Raw genomic sequence first — 21,077 nt, 5'->3', positions numbered from 1 at the left:
CAGGACGCGGCGCTCGGCGTCTCCGGCGCCGCGGCGCCCGCCGACGCCGTCGCCTCCTCCTCCGGCGCTGGCGGCGGCGTCCGGATCCGCATCCGCAACTCCGCCCCCGTCGCCGGCTCGGGCCCTTCGCGCGTCGTGGTCGGCCCGTGGTCGTGCTCGTGGCCCGCCGAGCTCATCTCGCCGCTCATCTCGGCCGCCGCCGGCAGCACCGTCGTCGCCGTGACGTCGACGGGCGCCGTCGTGCAGTGCCCGCCCGCCGTCGTGGACGTGTCTCCGCAGCGGGCGCTCGCCGCCGTGCCCGCGTGCGAGATCTTCATCCGGCACGAGAGGGCGCAGGAGGAGCAGCTACCTGCCACCGTCGCCGAAATAATCTCCGCGCCGGCGGACCGACCGCGTCGCGATCGCGTTTCCTTATCGGAGGGCGATAGCGCCGATAAGGCCCGCGCCGATACCACCGACGACGCCGTCCGTACCGTCACACGCGAGTCAGTAGGCGGCAGTGCGCGTTTCGAACCGGTCGACAAAGAGCCGCCAATTACGGTCGCGAGTGAACCCCTCGAACAGGACGCTATTCAGACCGTCAGCGTGACGTGTGAGCCAGTCGGCGACAAAGACAACTCCAACAGTAATGCTACCCAACCCGTCTCCGTCTCAGCCACCGCCGAGGCAGGTCTAGAGCCGAGTGGCGAAGACTCTGCAGTCTCTAGTGATCGCACCGTCGGTGCAACTGCGCCGGTCGCCAACAGCGTCCGATTCGATCTGGGTGAGAGAGACGCCGAAGGTGACGAGCCACCGCCAGCTACAGAAGAACTGCGTCCCGAAGCTGACGACACACTGGAGCGCCAACGGCGGACGTTGCTGTCGCTCCCCAGGGAGCGCCTGCACTCTTCGTCCTCGACGTCGTCGTCCTCTTCCTCGACGTCGTCCGAAGCCTGTCAGGACTCGGAGGACGAGGGCGCTGTCACCACGCAAGTGGCCGCCGGCTGCTACACGGTCACTGCGGGTGGAGACAGCGACGAAAGCGACGCCGACAGCGACGCGTCCGAAACGACCTCCACGTCTTCCGGCGGCGAGTTTTCCAAAGTATTCGTCGTCAACAGCGGCGACGACGACGACGACGACAGTGATGCGGGCCTTCCCGAAGCGCCGGCGCAGCCGTCTTCCGGAGGATCCGATGCGGAAGACGACGACGGCGGCGCTGTTGTGCTTTTGAGGCACGCTTCGTTCGGCAGTGACGAGAAGGCTGCGGAAAGTGGAAGAGACTCGTCTCTTCGGCAAAACAACGAAGAAGCAGTTGTATGTGGTGGGAAGAAAACGACAAGGCCGACGGAGTTGTCAGAGCTAGCGAGTCCTGCAGAGAAGGGTAATACCGAAGGCTGTGATGACGGAATTGTACTACTGAAGCACATCAAGAAATCCGAGGCGGACACCGCAACAGGCGATGCATCTCGCCACAGCGATAGCAGAGGGAAGGAAAGCGAGGGAGACGGCATTGTGCTCGTGAAACACGTCAAGAATTTGGAGGGAGAAAGTGATGACGTTCCGGCGCGAGCGAGTGATTTTAGTTCTGTCCCGGGTGGAGTGGTTAGTGATGGAGACAAAGAGGTCGGGGAAGAGGAGACTGGAGATGAAAGTGAAGGCAGTGTGAGTGACGAAATGCAGATGCATCACGATACAGGCGACAGCAGCGATAGCGACTCTGAGAGTTCCACCTTCAGCACCAGTGGCTGCGACAGTGACCTTGACTCCGGAGACGGCGGCGTTGTCCTCTTAAGGCACATTGAAGTTGTTCCAGAGGAAGACCGCGCGGCCGTTACTGGAGAACAGCATGTACGTGATTCGCGGGGTGACGTTAATGAGTGTGGTGCTATTACTGCCGGAAGTGTCGTTAGTGAAGCTGAGAGCAGCCCCGTCGGTGAAGGGAAAGATGGCGTTGAAACAGAGGATAGAGTAGAGGAAGCTACTACGGTGGAAAAAGCAACAGAGTTTCATGAAGGTGAGTACAAAGTTCCAGCAGTTGAAGATGAAACAGGTGGTGAAAATGATGACGCAGTGTTAGCTGGGGAATTAAGTGGGTGTATAGATGATTTAGCTGTGAATGATGACGAGGGAAATGGTTCGGTAGTGACGCAAGAAGCCACTGCTGGCGTGCAAGAGGACGAGCAGGGTGCAGTGGTAGTGACACTGCCAAAGGAGGATGAGGGTTCGGTGGTTGCTGCGGTTTCCAGCGGCTCCGGTGAAGGTCCGCAGGAGCCGGAAGTCACGACCGAGCGCCCCCTGAAGACACAGGACGAACAAAAGCCCCCAGGACACGCAGAGGTTGGCGGTGACTCAGCCGCGACGCAGGACACCGGATTACCGACGCTGGAGGAAGAGGGAGCCGCAAAGGAAAGTGATTTACAGCAATGTTGCCCTCAGATTACTGTGGAGGTCGTGGAGTGCGTCGAAGATCTGACGGAGAGCATTGTCACGCGGATTGGCGAAGACTCCAAGTGCGTGACAGTGACCAGAGATGAAGCTGAACGTCTCGCTGGTGCCGATATCGAGTCTGCGGTAGCGGAGACGGGGCAGTTGGAAGATGCAAGTGGCAGCGTGACGGAGGACGCGGGCGCCGTAGAGTCGGTGGTACGTGAAGGAATTCGCGAGGGAGACGAAGATAAGGCGGCGGCGGCGGCGGCAACAGGTGGGGGCGAACCGCTCCGGGACAGCTGGTTCGGCGGCGTCGTGCTGCGGCGCATACGCCACCTGGACGACGAGGGCAGCGACCCGGCGCTGACCGGCGGCCGCGCCGACAACTACGACGGCCGAGCCGCTGCACGGAGTTCGCCGGAACGCTCAGAGATGGCGCCGGCGGCCGCTGCCGCTGCAGGCGCGCCTCGCGCCGCTGCCACCCACGACACGGAGGAAGGCGTGCGGAACACCTGCATTTCACTCGCCGCTCTCTTCGGAGAGTACGACAGTGCGAGCCTGGCAGTCCGCGAGGATGAGGTGTCGGCCGTCCCGTGCAGAGCGGACAGCGCTGACAATAGCCGGAAGGAGGTAGCGGTGGCGCACGCCGAAGTAGACACGATCGGCGTCGAGAAGTCTGGGGCTTCTGCAGCGGCAGAAGTACCCGTTGACAGTGCGACGCGCGTCGGAGAAAGTGCCGCGGAGATGACGTCGGGCGATTCTGCACCAGCGGAACACGCTCTCGAACGTGAACGCGGGTCGGAAACTATAACAGTTGTGGATAATGATCGAGGTCCTGGTAGGGTGTCGGACGGTGAGGATTCGATGGTGGTGACGTCAGGTGGAGAGAAGGTGGAGGAGCAGAGTTCCGAAGTGAAAGAGGCTGTGGCAGTGGAAAACCCGTCGTCGGTGGAAGCGCCCGCGAATTTTGAAGTGTCGGAAATCGAACAACCTGTGGAGCCGGATGTGGCGGCGCACCTGTTGTCTCCGGAGCAGTCCGACGTCTCGAGACGGTCGAGAAGCGCGTCGGAGAGCGAGGGAACGATAAAGCTGGAGGAGGAGGAGACGGAAAGCGGCGAAGGGAGCGACGAGGAGGAAGAGCGGCGCGACGGCGAGGGTGCGCGCGCAGCGGCGGCGCCAGGTGCGCCATCGACGGCGGCGGCGGCGGCGGCAGTCGGCCGCGGGAGCCCGACGCGAGCGGACGCGCACCAGCATGGCGGCGCGCCGCCGGAGCGATACACCAGCCTCGTCATGATAACGCAGGACGCGCCGCAGCAGTCGGTCAGTGTGGTCACGAGCGAGACGACGACGCTGGTCCCGGCGGGCGCCGCCCCCGCCCCCGGGGGCGGGGGCGACGTGGTGGTGAGGCACACCAACTGGGAGGAGCAGGCCGCCGCGGCTACAGCCGCCTCCGGGCTCGCCGGCTACTTCACCCTCACGCTGGAGGCGGGCCCGCGCTCGGCGTCGCCGTCGGCGAGGCGGCCGCTCGTCACCAAGACCCTGGCGGAACCCGCCCCCGCGCCGGAGGACACCGTCCCGGCGCGCCAGCAAGAGGACGTGCACGTAGTGACAGGCGGCGACACCCTCTCGGCCGTCGTCTGCCTAGAGGAGGGCCTCGCCGACGACGACTCGTGGGTGGAGGAGGTGGGCGACCGCGACGAGGACGAGTTCGCCACGTCGACGGCCTCGGAGGGGGACGACGCGGACGACTCTTCGTGCGACGAGTCCGGCGCGGCGGTCAGGTCGGCGACGTCGTACTCGGACCGCGAGGAAGAGCTGCGCGGCTACCACCGCTCCGCCATCGACTTCACCCTGCACACCATCGTCGAGGAGAGCTGCGAGGAGAGCGAAGTGGAGCACGCGTCGCGCAACGGCGCCGGTTCGGGGCGCAAGTCGCGCCCCACTTCCGCCTCGGAACTGGAGAAGTACTTCTTCTTTCGGCTGGGCAACGGCGCGCCGGTCAACCCCGGCGGGGGCGGCGGTGGGGGCGGCCGGGAGCTAGACTCCATGTCGGACACCTGCAGCTCCATCTACAGCGAAGGGCTGGAGTCTCTGGGAGGCGGTGAGGACGGCGCCGGGGGACCCGGAAGTCCGAGGGACGACGCCGACGCGGACGAGCTGGCGGCGCTGGCGTCCTCGCGCCTCGAGAAGTACTTCCTGACCGGCTTCATGGGGTTCATGGGGCCGTCCGGAGAGGGCGCCGGCGACTCGGACGGCAGCGGCAGCGTCGGCAGTGACAGCGAGGGCCGCCCGTCACCCGAGCAGCGCCGCAAGAGGCTGGTGACGCGCGCCAGGAGGGGCCACCAGCTGTCAGTCCAGCAGATGTCCAGCCCTTCGCAGCAGCAGCAACAGCAGCAGCAGCACGACGTGACGCCGGAGCTGTCGTGCGGGGAAGCGCCGCCCTTCTCCGCCACCGAAGACTCGTCCAGCACGGAGACCGAAGGCTTGAGCGGCAGCCTGGGCGCTCACGACGACACCGTCACCACCTTCGACCGGCCCGACGGCCAGTTCGACACCGTCAAACGCAAGAAGAAGCGCCGCAGCAGCGGCTGCCCGTCCCCGGCCGTGGAGGAACCGCCGCAGACGTCCATCTCCACTCCGCCCTCCGCGTCGCTGGACGCCACTGCCGCGACCACCACCACCACCGCCGGCGGCAATAACAGGGAATCCTCGGAAGACGAGGACGGCGCCAAGACGCCTCAGCCCGAATTCCTGCTGCTGCCCTCCGACCTGTCGGCGTCGCGCAACAAGCAGCACAGCCGGGACAGCGGCTTCATCGGCAGCTGCGACGACCTGCTGAAGGAACAGCGCACCAGCAGCGACTCCAGCAGCGCCGGCGGCAGCGATGCGCCGGCACAGACCGCCACGGAGACGGCCGCCACCTGCGAGACCGCCACGGCCAACAAGGAAGAACCGTCCCCGATCCAGACGCCGTCCGCAGACAGTGACTCCGCCCGCAAAGTCCTCGCCGACTCGGCCGCGCCGGCGTCGGACGAGAAGGCGTCCCAGCCGGCACCGCCACCGCCGGCCACTTCGCTCACCCGCAAGGACAGCTTCAACAACTGGAGCTCCGACGAGGAGACCAACCTGATGATGTCCAAGATGCGCGCCTTCTTCAAGACGATGGTGGCGGCGGCGGGCGCCAACAGCTCGGGGAGGGTGACGGGCGCCACGTCGACGTCGACGCCGCAGGCTAGCCCCGGAGTGCGGCCGCGCTCCAAGCCGCCGCAGCTGGTCTACTTCGAGAACGAACTGACGCGCCTGATGAAAACCGTACCCGGCATTCGCGACGACCAGGTGCGCGAGATTGTCGAGTACCTGAGCAGCGAGGACACGTGGAGCGACTCGTACGACTCGAGCGACTACACCAGCTCGGACCTGGAGGCGCAGCACGAGCACCACCTGCACCACCGCCACCAGTACCATCCCTACGCGTACCAACCTGCGGCGCCTCCCGGCTCGCCGGCGGCCAGGAGCGACCTGCAGGAGCAGATCTCGGCCAGCTGCCGACAGATCATCAACAAGTTCGACACGGCCGGCCCCGGAGACGATGGCCTGTCCGCCGCCTCCGACAGGGACCGCACCCTCGGAGGCGCCGCCGCCGTCGACGACGGCGGCGGCATCGCCAAAGACAACGCGCTCGTTTACCAGAAACTGGTGGCGTCTTTCTCCAAGATGGCTAGCAACGACGCCGGATCGGCTGCCGCCCCCGGGGGCGGCTCTGTCACTGCCGGATTCGGCGGTCCCGTCGGTGTGGCAGGGGGCGTGCCCGGCGTCGCTGGAGGCGGCGTCGGATCTGCCAGCAGCACTCCGCACAGCTCGCCCCCGCTCTTCGCCAAGGTTAGTTACGCTCGCTGCTGCCTGCTGCGCTACTCCGCTCCCAGCAATCGAAATTCACTGTCATAAATTTTTGATTTTATCCATACTGGATGAGAGGTCGTGGTTGTGAATGTCAGTGTTAAAAAATATCTCGGCTCAACCACTTGAGTCGCCTAGATGCAAAACTGTCCATGTTCTCCATAACCGGTTTTGAGAAAAAGTGGAAAAACTGTTTTCACTGGGTAAATACAAACTGCTTTACACTGTACGTTGTATACATCAGTATGGATTAGTACAAAACCATTTCGGCTATTGAAAAAAATTCAGGAACTCAATGCATGTAAGATATAAGCAAAATAAAAATGAACTTGGACAGTTTTGCATCTGACTTTGCAGATGGCCACTTTTGCATGCAACTGAAATGTACATGGACAGTTTTGAACCTGACTAGTTGTACATGAGGAGAGGATATAGGGTGAACATAAAACTGTGTATTCAGTTTTAATTTCTTTTAATATTTCTGAAGGTACATGGTGTAACAGCTGACAAACTGCAATCCACTTAATACATCATATCTGGAACAATGTCTTCATCTTCTCCTGCTAGGCATTCTGATTCAACTGATGCCTCTGACCCGCTGGAACCTAGTAATGTCATGTACCACGACAGGGATTCACGTTCCCTCCAGGACTCACCATAGTGTTTCTCGAGGAGTTTTGAAACATCCTCCAGTTTGTTTTTATTAATAGGAACAACCGTGTTCGTAATGCAGCTCGAGTTTGTGTGTCCTAAGTGTTTCCCACGTATGCATACGGACACTGGTAGGTTGATTTCAGAACTATAATTAGGCTCCCCTTGGAATTTTATAGCATTCTGAGAATGTGTATAACTTTCAGAATAAACAGCTGAAAGAGACCACACAAGTACAATGTTTACATGCTTATGGTAGCCATCTTGCATTACAGTCACATGACCCCAGCCTTCAATGCGATTTGTCAAAAGGGACAAGGCAAGTTTTGCACCCAACTTACTGATGGACATGGACAGTTTTGAATCTAACCACACTTTTCGTGAGCTGTTTTCCATAGGACATGCAGACCTTTGAGCATAAATAGCATTTCAAGCATGTGTAAAGTGTCATGCTCTATCCAGAGTTGCCAACTCAATTTTTTTTAAAAGTGGCCATGGACAGTTTTGCATCTAACCGATTCACTTGTTTATATTGTAAAACACTAAGATTGACGCGTTTCGGAAGTCAAGATTCCATCATCAGAATAATAAAAAGTAAAAGAACCTATTAAAACTCGCTAAAATGGAACATGCACCAGGCACAATAAAATTGGTGTTATTGTTGTGGTCTTCAGTCCTGAGACTGGTTTGATACAGCTCTCCATGCTGCTCTATCCTGTGCAAGCTTCTTCATCTCCCAGTACTTACTGCAACCTACATCCTTCTGAATCTGCTTAGTGTATTCATCTCTTGGTCTCCCTCTACGATTTTTACCCTCCACCCTGCCCTCCAGTACTAAATTGGTGATCCCTTGATGCCTCAGAACATGTCCTACCAACCGATCCCTTCTTCTAGTCAAGTTGTGCCACAGACTCCTCTTCTCCCCAATTCTATTCAATACCTCCTGATTAGTTATGTGATCTACCCATTCAATATTCAGCATTCTTCTGTAGCACCACATTTCGAAAGCTTCTATTCTCTACTTGTCTAAACTATTTATCGTCCATGTTTCACTTCCATACATCGCTACACTCCATACAAATACTTTCAGAAACGACTTCCTGACACTTAAATCAATACTCGATGTTAACAAATTTCTCTTCTTCAGAAACGCTTTCCTTGCCATTGCCAGTCTACATTTCTACGATCATCAGTTATTTTGCTCCCCAAATAGCAAAACTCCTTTACTACTTTAAGTGTCTCATTTCCTAATCTAATTCCCTCAGCATCACTCTACTTAATTCGACTACAATCCATTATCCTCGTTTTGCTTTTGTTGATGTTCATCTTATACCCTCCTTTCAAGACACTGCCCATTGCGTTCAACTGCTCTTCCAAGTCCTTTGCTGTCTCTGACAGAATTACAATGTCATCGGCGAACCTCAAAGTTTTTATTTCTTCTCCATGGATACCTACTCCGAACTTTTCTTTTGTTTCCTTTACTGCTTGCTCAATATACAGATTGAATAGCATCGGGGAAAGGCTACAACCCTGTCTCACTCCGTTCCCAACCACTGCTTCCCTTTCATGTCCCTCGACTCTTATAACTGCCATCTGATTTCTGTACAAATTGTAAATAGCCTTTCGCTCCCTGTATTTTACCCCTGCCACCTTCAGAATTTGAAAGAGAGTATTCCAGTCAACATTGTCAAAAGCTTTCTCTAAGTCTACAAATGCTAGAAACGTGGGTTTGCCTTTCCTCAATCTTTCTTCTGAGATAAGGCGTAGGGTCAGTATTGCCTCACGTGTTCCAAAATTTCTACGGAATCCAAACTGATCTTCTCCGAGGTCGGCTTCTACCAGTTTTTTTCATTCGTCTCTAAAGAATTCGCGTTAGTATTTAGCAGCTGTGACTTATTAAATTGATAGTTCGGTAATTTTCACATCTGTCAACACCTGCTTTCTTTGGGATCGGAATTATTATATTCTTCGTGAAGTGTGAGGGTATTTCGCCTGTCTCATACATCTTGCTCACCAGATGGTAGAGTTTTGTCAGGACTGGCTCTCCCAAGGCCGTCATTAGTTCTAATGGAATGTTGCCTACTCCAGGGGCCTTGTTTCGACTCAGGTCTTTCAGTGCTCTGTCAAACTCATCACGCAGTATCATATCTCCCATTTCATCTTCATCTACATCCTCTTCCATTTCCATAATATTAAAACATCGTGGCTACTTGCCTTGTTGCAGCCGTGTCTTCCAAGGTGCATCTCCACATAGTCGTCAAAATATAAAAAACTCTAAAATGGTGTCGCCTATGGTGTTCAACATCTAACCACATGGCTCTCTCCTCTATCGTCGATAGAGGAGAGAGCCATGTCGTTAGATGTTGAACACCATAGGCGACACCATTTTAGAGTTTTTTTATATTTTGACGACTATGTGGAGATGCACCTTGGATGACACGGCTGCAACAGGGGAAGTAGCCACGATGTTTTAATTTTATTATCAATTTTATTGTGCCTGGTGCATGTTCCATTTTAGCGAGTTTTAACAGGTTGTTTTACTTTTTATTATTCTGATGATGGAAGCTTGACTTCCGAAACGCGTCAGTCTTAGTGTTTTACACTATAAACAAGTGGTTGAGCCGATATATTTTTTTAACACCTACTTAAATATTTTCTGTGAACGGTGCTGGACAGTTTCAGTATACAGGTTGTCCCAGAAGGAATGGTCATTGTTCAGGGATACGACGGAAACTGACACTCGAAGCGAAAAAGAACAATAAACATGGACTCTAAAATGCATAACCTTAAAAGCTGTGATCACTTCCTTATCTTCGATATTCTGAAACAAATCTCTTGTACTGCAAGTTCTTTGCTTTCCTTTTTTTAAGAGGTGTTAGCGCGGACCAAAACAAGAAAAAATTGACTAATAAACATGGAATTCAATACGGATACTTTAAGAGCTGTGGGCACTTGTTGATTGTCGGTAGTGTGAAACATTGCTCACCTACTGAACACGTACTCACAGCTCTTAAGGTACGATTTTCAAAGGCCATGTTCACTATACTATTTTTTTCTTCTTTTGATCCATATTACCTCCTTCCAAAACATGGAAATTGCTTGCAATACAAGAGATTTGTTTCAGAATATCGAAGATAAAGAAGTGCTAAGAGCTCTCTCTTAAGGTATACATTTTAGAGTCCATGTTTGCTAGAAATTTTTGCTTCGAATAGTTGTTCCTGTCAGAACCCTGAATATTGACCGTTACTCCTGCGACACCCTGTATTTAAAGAACAGCATCACGGTAAACCACCAAAATCTGTTGTAATGTGTATTTATTCACGAATAAGCAGTTTCGGTCAAGCAACCATTTTCTAGCCACGGATGAATACTACATCAATCTAAATTACTGTTTCTTGGCGTCAGATATATAATTGTTGAGAGTTGCAGCATCTGTCAGTTACACAGCCATCCGTTACCTCATACATTTTTCCATCAGTCAGTAAGTGCACCAGCTCAGAGTTCATTGCAGTCTTCATTACAGTGTCTCAAGTCCTCAGCTCATGATACCACTCGGGTCGGATAATATGAGAAACACTGCATTTGACTGCCATCTGGAGCGCTTAGTGACTGATGGAAAAATGTATGAGGTAATGGATGCATGTATAACTGGCATGAAACAATAGAATAGGAAAAACGCGTCGTCTACAAGTAATCTGACATGGTCGGGGACACAGTACGGAAATGACGTTTGAAAGCAAGAATGGACGAAAATCAGCTGAGCAAAAGCATCTTCAGTTACGTCCTATCGTTAATGTCCGCCTCTAAGTGGGATTAAGAACTCAAAATAGAGACACAAAAACCTGATATTCCATTAGAGGCGATTTAAAACGGAAGAGTATTCAGAAGCAAAGTCAACAGCTTAAAATCATTTGAAGAGTAAATTAAAAGGTTCAAAAATGGTTCAAAGGGGTCTAAGCACTAAGGGACTTAACATCTGAGGTCATCAGTCCCCTAGACTTAGAACTACTTAAACCTAACTAACCTAAGGACTTCACACACATCCATGCCCGAGGCAGGATTCGAACCTGCGACCGTAGCGGTCGCGCGGTTCCAGACTGTAGCGCCTAGAACCGCTCGGCCACTCCGACCGGCGACTAAAAGGTCCATACATTCTATTCCCGATGAGGAACGAAAGAAGAGAAATGAGAGATTTTAGAGGTTCTGCGAATTGTTATTTATTTACTTATTTATCTATTTATGTCTGTCAAAAGAGGAAAAGAAAGACTGAGAAACATTAAGTTCAACGCTGTCCACAGTTGGCCAAATTCTGATGAAAGAGTGATTACTATTTCACGCCAAGGAACCTTCCGTTAGACTGATTCAGTGTTCGTCCGTGATTTGATGATGGTTTCTTGACAGAAACTGGTTGTCAGCGTCAGTTTACAGTCGCTTTTGATGGTTCCCTGAAGTAGTTCTTTAAATCCATTGTCTGGTAGGTTATCCATACTACACTCTATTTCGATGGGTGTGACTTCTTGATAATTAGCAAGTAACAAGTCCGCGAAAGTCATTTTATTTATGGTTAGTAGGCAAAGTAGATACCATCAGCGTCGTTTTCTGGAATTGTATGTCTGGTTTGCTCAAGTTATTTTTTTCCCTTCTTACTCCAGCCCCGCGCGGTGATAAGATGAGGTTTCCTCTTGTGTTCGTTATAGAGGTGAGAAGACACCTGCCCGTCTGTACATAACAACGGATGCCAAAAACGTAATATATGAGCATGACACAAATTCAATTAAAATGTAAAATATAAAAGACGTCAAAATCAGCCTGATGATGTCGACATCATCTGTCTTCGTGGAACTGTGATTAGGAATTACATCCACTTCATGAATGAACAGCACCTCATTCGGATTCTTTCAATGATTTTGAAACAGGCATCAGCTCCCCCCCACGCCTAAAATCGTGTTTTCCTTCAACCTCACACCTCCTCATATGGTTATCGTCGGATATTTTAAGATTGTAGCCACTTCCTGTAATTGTTCGCCGATGTAGAAGTCAAACTATGTCGTATTATTATGTGTGTGAAATCTTATGGGACTTAACTGCTAAGGTCATCAGTCCCTAAGCTTACACACTACTAAACCTAAATTATCCCAAGGACAAACACACACCCATGCCGGAGGGAGGACTCGAACCTCCGCCGGGACCAGCCGCACAGTCCATGACTGCAGCGCCTTAAACCGCTCGGCTAATCCTATGTCGTATTTTGCCTGTTTACAAAATCTACTCCAAGTTTAGTATATTCCTGGCATGTTGCGTTGATAACCTGCGCGTCTTTTAGCATTTCGTGATTTTTTTTTTTTTTTTTTTTTTTTTTGTGTAACACTGCGACTTCCTTCTAAGCGACATCGTCATCCTAAAACGTAATCACTGAGGTACCGACTTCATTCACTAGGAAATATGTTTGTATCATTGCATGTAGTGATGGATCAAGGTCTCCTCCAATTTGCTCCTTTATACTGTAGTATCATCTACCCATCCTCCATCAGGTTGTGTTCCCTGTTTTATTATTTCAGGATCCAGCAACGAACAGGTTCACTCGCTTTGCTACAAGTCCTGTTCGCGCCCATTTCATTTTTATTGCAGTCGTAATTGCGTCTTACACTACAATATTTTTCTTGGTGTATTCGTTTGCTTTCTCCTCTCTCCTAGTAATATCCAGCACGCATACTCGCTAGCAAACATCTGTTTTTAAATAATGTTTACTTTTAATTCAAAATGTCACTACCATAAGTAAAAAAATAGGGATGTATGCTAATTATGAGCTGTCCATTCCGGTCACACAGTAATCATCATTTAGAAAGGTTCACTTTAAGTGATGAAAGACCGAAGTGAAAACAAGGCCCCCAGAGTAGACGGTATACCGTCAGAACTACTGATAGCCTTGGTAGAGCCAGCCATGATAAAACTCTTCCATCTGGTTTGCAAGATGTACGAGACAGACAAAATTACTCTCAGATTTTAAGAATAATAGCAATAATTCGAATTCCAAAGAAAGCAGCTGCTTAAAGGTGTGAAAATTACCGAAGTATCGGTTTGATAACTCATGGTTGCAAAATACTCTAACACGAATTCTTTACAGAAGAATAGAGAAAGTGGTAGAAGCCGACCTCAGGGAAGGTCATTCTGGGTTTAGCAGAAATGTAGGAACACGCGAGGCATTACTGACCCTCCTACTTACTTTAGAACATAGAGTAAGGAAAGGCAAACCCACATTTATAGCAATTGCAGACTTAGTGAAAGCTTTTGACAATGTTGACTGGAATACTCTCTTTCAAATTCTTAAGGTACCAGGGTTTTAATTAAAGGGAGCGAAAGGCTAATTTACACCATTTACAGAAATCAGACGGCAGTTATAAGTGCCGAGGGGCATGAAAGGCAAGTAGTGATTGAGAAGAGAGTGAGACAGGGTTGTTGCCTATCCCTGATGTTATTCAATCTGTACATTGAACAAACAGTAAAGGAAATAAAAAAAATTGGAGTAGGGATCAAAGATCAGGGAGAAGAAATAAAAACTTCGAGGTTTGCCGACGACACTGTAATTTTGTCGGAAACAGCAAAGGACTTGGAAGAGCAATTGAACGGAATGGACGAAGTCTTGAAAGGAGGATATAAGATGAATATCAACAAAAGCAAGACAAGGGTAACGGAATGTAGTTGAATTAAATCAGGTGATGCTGAGGGAATTAGATTAGCAAACAAGGCACTTAAAGTAGTAGATGACTTTTGCTATTTGGGCAGCAAAATAACTAATGACGGCCGAAGTAGAGAGAATATAAAATGTTAACTGTCATCGGCAAGGAAAAAGTTTCCGAAGAAGAGAAATTTGATAACATCAAATACAGATTTCAGTGATAGGAAGTCTTTTCTGTAGATATTTATCTGGAGTGTAGCCATGTACGGAAGTGAAACATTGGCGATAAACAGTTTGAACAAGAAGCTTTTGAAATGTGGTGCTATAGAAAGATGTTGAAGATTAGATAGTAGATCACGTAACTAATGATCAGCTACTGGATGGAACTGGGAAGAAAAGAAATTTATGGCAGAACTTGACTAAAAGAAGGGGTCAGTTGGTAGGACATATTTTGAGACGTCAAGGGATCACGAAATTAGGAATAGAGGAAAGTGTTGCGGAGGTAAAAATCGTAAATGGCCACTTAGAGATGAATACAGTAAGCACATTCACAAGGATGTAGGTTGCAGTTGTTACGTGGAGGTGAAGAGGTTTACACAGGATAGAGTAGCATGGAGAGCTGCAATAAACCGTCTTCTGACTGAAGACGACATCAACAACAACATAGTTTGCCGAGAGTAATACATCCCAGTTTTTCTCCACTATTTGTTTCTTTTACTGTCTACGTGCTCGTTGTTTTCAGCTGCCCTAAATACAGAAACTCATTCACTGAGTCTGTCATTTCATTATCCATTTATACTATTCTTCTTTCGGTGAAATTGGCAATGTAACTTCTGCTGCTATTGTTTCAAGTACTTCAGTTTTAAGTTTAGACTTGTCCACATTATTTTCCAGTAGCGCAAAATCGTCTGCAAATACCATGAAATTAACTTTGGCAAAATAGACTAATTTTTTTGCCAGTTGATCGCTGTTTATTTCAAAGTAGCTGCCCGTTTCGGGTAATCTCGCCTGTTTCAGATCATAAGTCGTAGTTACCCTGTAACTTGGAATAGTGGATGTATTCAGGGTCATATACACTACTGGAAATTGAAATAAGAACACCGTGAATTCATTGTCCCAGGAAGGGGAAACTTTATTGACACATTCCTGGGGTCAGATACATCACATGATCACACTGACAGAACCACAGGCACATAGACACGGGCAACAGAACATGCACAATGTCGGCACTAGTACAGTGTATATCTTACTTTCGCAGCAATGCAGGCTGCTATTCTCCCATGGAGACGATCGTAGAGAAGCTGGATGTAGTCCTGTGGAACGGCTTGCCATGCCATTTCCACCTGGCGCCTCAGTTGGACCAGCGTTCGTGCTGGACGTGCAGACCGCGTGAGACGACGCTTCATCCAGTCCCAAACATGCTCAATGGGGGACAGATCCGGAGATCTTGCTGGCCAGGGTAGTTGACTTACACCTTCTAGAGCACGTTGGGTGGCACGGGATACATGCGGACGTGCATTGTCCTGTTGGAACAGCAAGTTCCCTTGCCGGTCTAGGAATGGTAGAACGATGGGTTCGATGACGGTTTGGATGTACCGTGCACTATTCAGTGTCCCCTCGACGATCACCAGTGGTGTACGGCCAGTGTAGGAGATCGCTCCCCACACCATGATGCCGGGTGTTGGGCCTGTGTGCCTCGGTCGTATGCAGTCCTGATTGTGGCGCTCACCTGCACGGCGCCAAACACGCATACGACCATCATTGGCACCAAGGCAGAAGCGACTCTCATCGCTGAAGACGACACGTCTCCATTCGTCCCTCCATTCACGCCTGTCGCGACACCACTGGAGGCGGGCTGCACGATGTTGGGGCGTGAGCGGAAGACGGCCTAACGGTGTGCGGGACCGTAGCCCAGCTTCATGGAGACGGTTGCGAATGGTCCTCGCCGATACCCCAGGAGCAACAGTGTCCCTAATTTGCTGGGAAGTGGCGGTGCGGTCCCCTACGGCACTGCTTAGGACCCTACGGTCTTGGCGTGCATCCGTGCGTCGCTGCGGTCCGGTCCCAGGTCGACGGGCACGTGCACCTTCCGCCGACCACTGGCGACAACATCGATGTACTGTGGAGACCTCACGCCCCACGTGTTGAGCAATTCGGCGGTACGTCCACCCGGCCTCCCGCATGCCCACTATACGCCCTCGCTCAAAGTCCGTCAACTGCACAGACGGTTCACGTCCACGCTGTCGCGGCATGCTACCAGTGTTAAAGACTGCGATGGAGCTCCGTATGCCACGGCAAACTGGCTGACACTGACGGCGGCGGTGCACAAATGCTGCGCAGCTAGCGCCATTCGACGGCCAACACCGCGGTTCCTGGTGTGTCCGCTGTGCCGTGCGTGTGATCATTGCTTGTACAGCCCTCTCGCAGTGTCCGGAGCAAGTATGGTGCGTCTGACACACCGGTGTCAATGTGTTCTTTATTCCATTTCCAGGAGTGTATTATATATGTCCCCACAAGTAAAATGCCAGCCGGTTTAGCACGGCACTACAGATCTCTGTCTTGTGGATGTTAGCATGTAATACATCCATGAAGGAAAACGCGTGAAAGTGACAGGTGAAAATTTCAAATCTTCGAAATTTACACCATTTCTGTATATATCTTTGCACACAAAACATAAACGGTGTTGATTGAGAGTTGATGTGGAGAAACGAAGTAAGAGTCTAGCGACAGTTAGCAATGCTAAACTTTAAAAAGCAGGGAAGTAATTCCAAAAAAGTCTACGTTGTACTACTGCATCATGTTCCAAGAGGAAAAACAATACGTCCATACGACGTCAAGCAGCCTTTCCTCAAGAGTTGCACTGACTTGGTGTTTTACTGACGACGAAAACAGAAATTGGCATAAACTGTAACTACACTGAAGCGCCAAAGAAACTGATATAGGCATGTGTATCCAAACAAAGAGGTGTGTAAACAGACAGAATACGGATCTGCGGTCGGCGACGCCTATATAAGACAACAAGCGTCTGACGCAGTTGTTAGATCGGGTACTGCTGCTACAATGGCAGGTTACCAAGATTTAAGGGCGTTTGAACGTGATGTTATAGTCGGTGCACGAGAGATGGGACACAGCATCTCCGAGGTAGCGATGAAGTGGGGATTTTGCCGCACGACCATTTCACGGGTTGACCGTGAATATCAGGAATCCGGTAAAACATCATATCTCCGACGTCGCTGCGGCCGGAAAAAGATCCTGCAGGAACGGGACCAACGACGACTCAAGATAATCGCTTAACGTGACAGAAGTGCAACCCTTCCGTAAATTGCTGCAGATTTCAATGCTGGGCGATCAACAAGTGTCAGCGTGCGAACCATTCAACGAAACACCATCTATATGGGTTTTTGGAGCCGAAGGCCCACTTGTGTACCTATGATGACAGCCGATACACAGCTTTACGCCCTGCCTGGTCCCGTCAACACCAACACTGGACCGTTGATGACTGGAAACATGTTGCCTGGTCGGACGAGTCTAGTTTCAAATTGTATCGAGCGGATGGGGTGTGCGGGTTTCCATGGACCCTACATGTCAGCAGGGGACTGTTCAAGCAGGTGAAGGCTCTATAGTGATGTGAGGTACGTGCAGTTGGAGTGATATGGGACCTCTGATACGCTAGATACGACACTGACAGATGACACGTACGTAAGCATCCTCTCTCATCACCTGCAACTATTCATGACCACTGTGCATTACGATGGAGGACTTGAGCAGTCCCAACAAGATAATGCGACACCCCGCACGTCCAGAATTGCTACAGAGTGGCTCCAGGAACACTATTCTGAGTTTAAACACTTCAGCTGGCCACTAAACTCCCCAGACATGAACGCTATTGAGCATATCTGGGAAGTCTTGCAACGTGTTGTTTAAAAGAGATCTCCACTCTCTCGTACTCTCATGGATTTATGGACAGCCCTTCAGGATTCATGGTGTCATTTCCCTCCAGCACTACTTCAGACATTAGTTGAGTCCATGCCACGTCTCGTTGCGGCACTTCTGCGTGCTCGCGGGGGCCCTACGGGATATTAGGTACGTGTACCAGTTTCTTTGGCTCGTCAGTGTATAATGTACTACTGTAGAAAATGAGTTTTGACGGGGAAGAAAGAGGGTTCCCGGACCCACGTTCATACAACACATGTTCTTCTCTGTCGTTACGTTTACATGCGATCCTATCTCCCGGAAGTTGAAAACCGAATGTAGGAAACCATTTTTCACTATCGTGTTGAGACCTGAAGCGGTTTCGCTGGACCGGTCAAACATCGGTTTTTCCAAACGTCAGTTATTTTCAACAGTGGCGTCCGGAAAGCAGCTGTTCTAGTATTTAATTTATGCAGCACAATGGCTGTTTCTTCTCAGTTAAATATGAGGGGTAGACATCTTCATGGTCAGTCTAATATTCCTACTTCTCTTTCATTGCACATGAAGTAACTCTGCCCAAATTGTCTGAAAATTTTTTAAAAATTTGACGTAACCTGGCAAAACCAAGCGGGTTTGAAAAACGGTTGTGCGTTTACATGGGGGGCGAAAATTAATTGTGTAAATATAAATCGGGCAGCTAGAACTGCATTTGCAGAAACGGTTTGGAGTGTTTATGTGACCAACAAGAAGCGCAGTTCGGAAGATGGGTCTACGAAATCCGGGTTTCGGAGTCCAATGTAAACAAACGTAGCGTACGTGCGAAAAGTGTCCTGAACCTTTGGCCGTTCCTTTTTGTTAAATTCTCTGCACGATGGATCCGAATTCCACCGACAAAATTTTGGAGACTATTCGAAAATATTTTCTGAATGCTTTGGTATAAGAGATACTGTGATGCGTTGCAGAGTAATTGCGTCTCGTTTGATTTCTTACACCCATTTATTTTTGAATGTATATTGTACTTAAAATATCTGCACAACAGAACAAATATTGTGGGGATGTGCTTTGTTTCTTGTTAGGAAAAAAACCTGTTCCATGCACTTACCGTGCATGCTGTTGGCGTTATTATTCGCCCTCCATTTTACATTCAGTTATTGGTTGCTGCCTCGAGTTTGTTTTTCTGACTGTGTCTGTTGCACGTTAACAATAAGACACAGCAGTATCGATAGGTTCCGGCAACAAGAATTCGCGCATATGAACCTCTTGTATCTGTTCACTGAATGCAATGGAACAGTGCTTTAACGACACTAGATTGAACTGCGGCGGCAGTCACATCATAGTACCTGTTTCGCTTGAAGGTGGTTGCATTCCACTGTATTTTGTGTTGTACCTATTCTTGATTATATATTTCAGGCTTTCTCATTGTTGGGAAAGTATTTTCACAGAAACAAAGGTAAATGGGGTAACAAACCGAATAAATCAGAATTACATTATTATGACTACCCACGCTAGTCCATTTTTATATCAAAATACAGGATGTATCAAAAAGAATCATCCGATTTGGCACGTCTGTATTTCTGAAACTAATAAACACAATATACAATGAATTTTTATTTTGATGAACGGGAAACTCAAAGGTTTTTTTTTTTGTTTTTTGTATTTGTTCAGTACGCCCCCCTTGAGTTGCACGGCATATGTGAATGCGGTATTCAAATTATTACCACACTGCAGTGAGCAAGCCTTGAGCTACGGCTTCAACAGCTGCTGTTATGCGATGACTCAGTTCGTTCATTGTTGTTTGTAACGCGGGCACATAAACAGGGTCTAATATAAACTCCAACAAGAAATAATTACGTCAGTCATGTCCGGTGACCTTGGAGGTCAGTACTGTAAGGCTGAATCATTTGGTTTGGTGCGACCGATCAATCGTTCAGTAATCCATTGATTTAAAAATTCCCGCACTTCCAGATGCCAATGTCGCGGAGCCCCATACTATTGGTAAATGAAGTCGTTCGATCAGTGCCCAACTCTGGGAAAAGAAAGTTTTCAAGCATATCTCGATACGTGCTTCCTGTAACAGTGTTCTCGGCAAAGAAAAATGGACCATACACCTTTGCCCGTGAAACTGCATGAAACACATTAAATTTTGGAGAGTCCCTCTCATGTCGTACTACTTCCCGTGGTTGTTCCGTACCCCATTTTCTCACATTATGACGGTTCACCTTTCCGTTTAAATGGAATTTTGTCGGCCGGCCGGAGTGGCCGTGCGCTTCTAGGCGCTACAGTCTGGAGCCGCGTGATCGCTACGGTCGCAGGTTCGAATCCTGCCTCGGGCATGGATGTGTGTGATGTCCTTAGGTTAGTTAGGTTTAAGTGGTTTTAAGTTCTAGGGGACTGATTACCACAGCAGTTAAGTCCCATAGTGCTCAGAGCCATTTGAACCATTTTTTTGGAATATTGTCTCCCCACTAAACACGAAGCGTGGAAGAAAACCGTCATCCTCCATCTTACCAAGAACTAAATTACAGAACTCCACACGTCCTTGTACACTTCTGGAAATGGAAAAAAGAACACATTGACACCGGTGTGTCAGACCCACCATACTTGCTCCGGACACTGCGAGCAATGATCACACGCACGGCACAGCGGACACACCAGGAACCGCGGTGTTGGCCGTCGAATGGCGCTAGCTGCGCAGCATTTGTGCACCGCCGCCGTCAGTGTCAGCCAGTTTGCCGTGGCATACGGAGCTCCATCGCAGTCTTTAACACTGGTAGCATGCCGCGACAGCGTGGACGTGAACCGTATGTGCAGTTGACGGACTTTGAGCGAGGGCGTATAGTGGGCATGCGGGAGGCCGGGTGGACGTACCGCCGAATTGCTCAACACGTGGGGCGTGAGGTCTCCACAGTACATCGATGTTGTCGCCAGTGGTCGGCGGAAGGTGCACGTGCCCGTCGACCTGGGACCGGACCGCAGCGACGCACGGATGCACGCCAAGACCGTAGGATCCTACGCAGTGCCGTAGGGGACCGCACCGCCACTTCCCAGCAAATTAGGGACACTGTTGCTCCTGGGGTATCGGCGAGGACCATTCGCAACCGTCTCCATGAAGCTGGGCTACGGTCCCGCACACCGTTAGGCCGTCTTCCGCTCACGTCCCAACATCGTGCAGCCCGCCTCCAGTGGTGTCGCGACAGGCGTGAATGGAGGGACGAATGGAGACGTGTCGTCTTCAGCGATGAGAGTCGCTTCTGCCTTGGTGCCAATGATGGTCGTATGCGTGTTTGGCGCCGTGCAGGTGAGCGCCACAATCAGGACTGCATACGACCGAGGCACACAGGGCCAACACCCGGCATCATGGTGTGGGGAGCGATCTCCTACACTGGCCGTACACCACTGGTGATCGTCGAGGGGACACTGAATAGTGCACGGTACATCCAAACCGTCATCGAACCCATCGTTCTACCATTCCTAGACCGGCAAGGGAACTTGCTGTTCCAACAGGACAATGCACGTCCGCATGTATCCCGTG

General features: G+C 50.5%; 2 protein-coding genes across 2 annotated transcripts in view; both read left to right on the top strand.

Moving 5' to 3' along the window:
* Nucleotides 1-1,504, top strand: part of LOC126176991 (uncharacterized) — a 506,961-nt gene extending 505,457 nt beyond the window's left edge. Inside the window, exons 7-8 of the mRNA XM_049924241.1 lie at nucleotides 4-1,363; nucleotides 1,458-1,504. Of these exons, the coding sequence (XP_049780198.1) occupies nucleotides 4-1,363; nucleotides 1,458-1,504 (1,407 nt within the window). The remainder of the gene's footprint in view (nucleotides 1-3; nucleotides 1,364-1,457) is intronic.
* LOC126174927 (uncharacterized) overlaps nucleotides 1,335-21,077 on the top strand; it is a 542,393-nt gene continuing 522,650 nt past the window's right edge. Inside the window, exon 1 of the mRNA XM_049921376.1 lies at nucleotides 1,335-6,288. Coding sequence (XP_049777333.1) covers nucleotides 1,657-6,288 — 4,632 coding nt within the window. The 5' untranslated portion in view covers nucleotides 1,335-1,656. The remainder of the gene's footprint in view (nucleotides 6,289-21,077) is intronic.

Source organism: Schistocerca cancellata, chromosome 1 (assembly GCF_023864275.1).
Source record: "Schistocerca cancellata isolate TAMUIC-IGC-003103 chromosome 1, iqSchCanc2.1, whole genome shotgun sequence".
NCBI classification, from domain to species: Eukaryota; Metazoa; Arthropoda; class Insecta; order Orthoptera; family Acrididae; genus Schistocerca; species Schistocerca cancellata.
The sequence above is the reverse complement of the archived record's forward strand: the minus strand, read 5'-3'. Positions and strand labels throughout refer to the sequence as shown.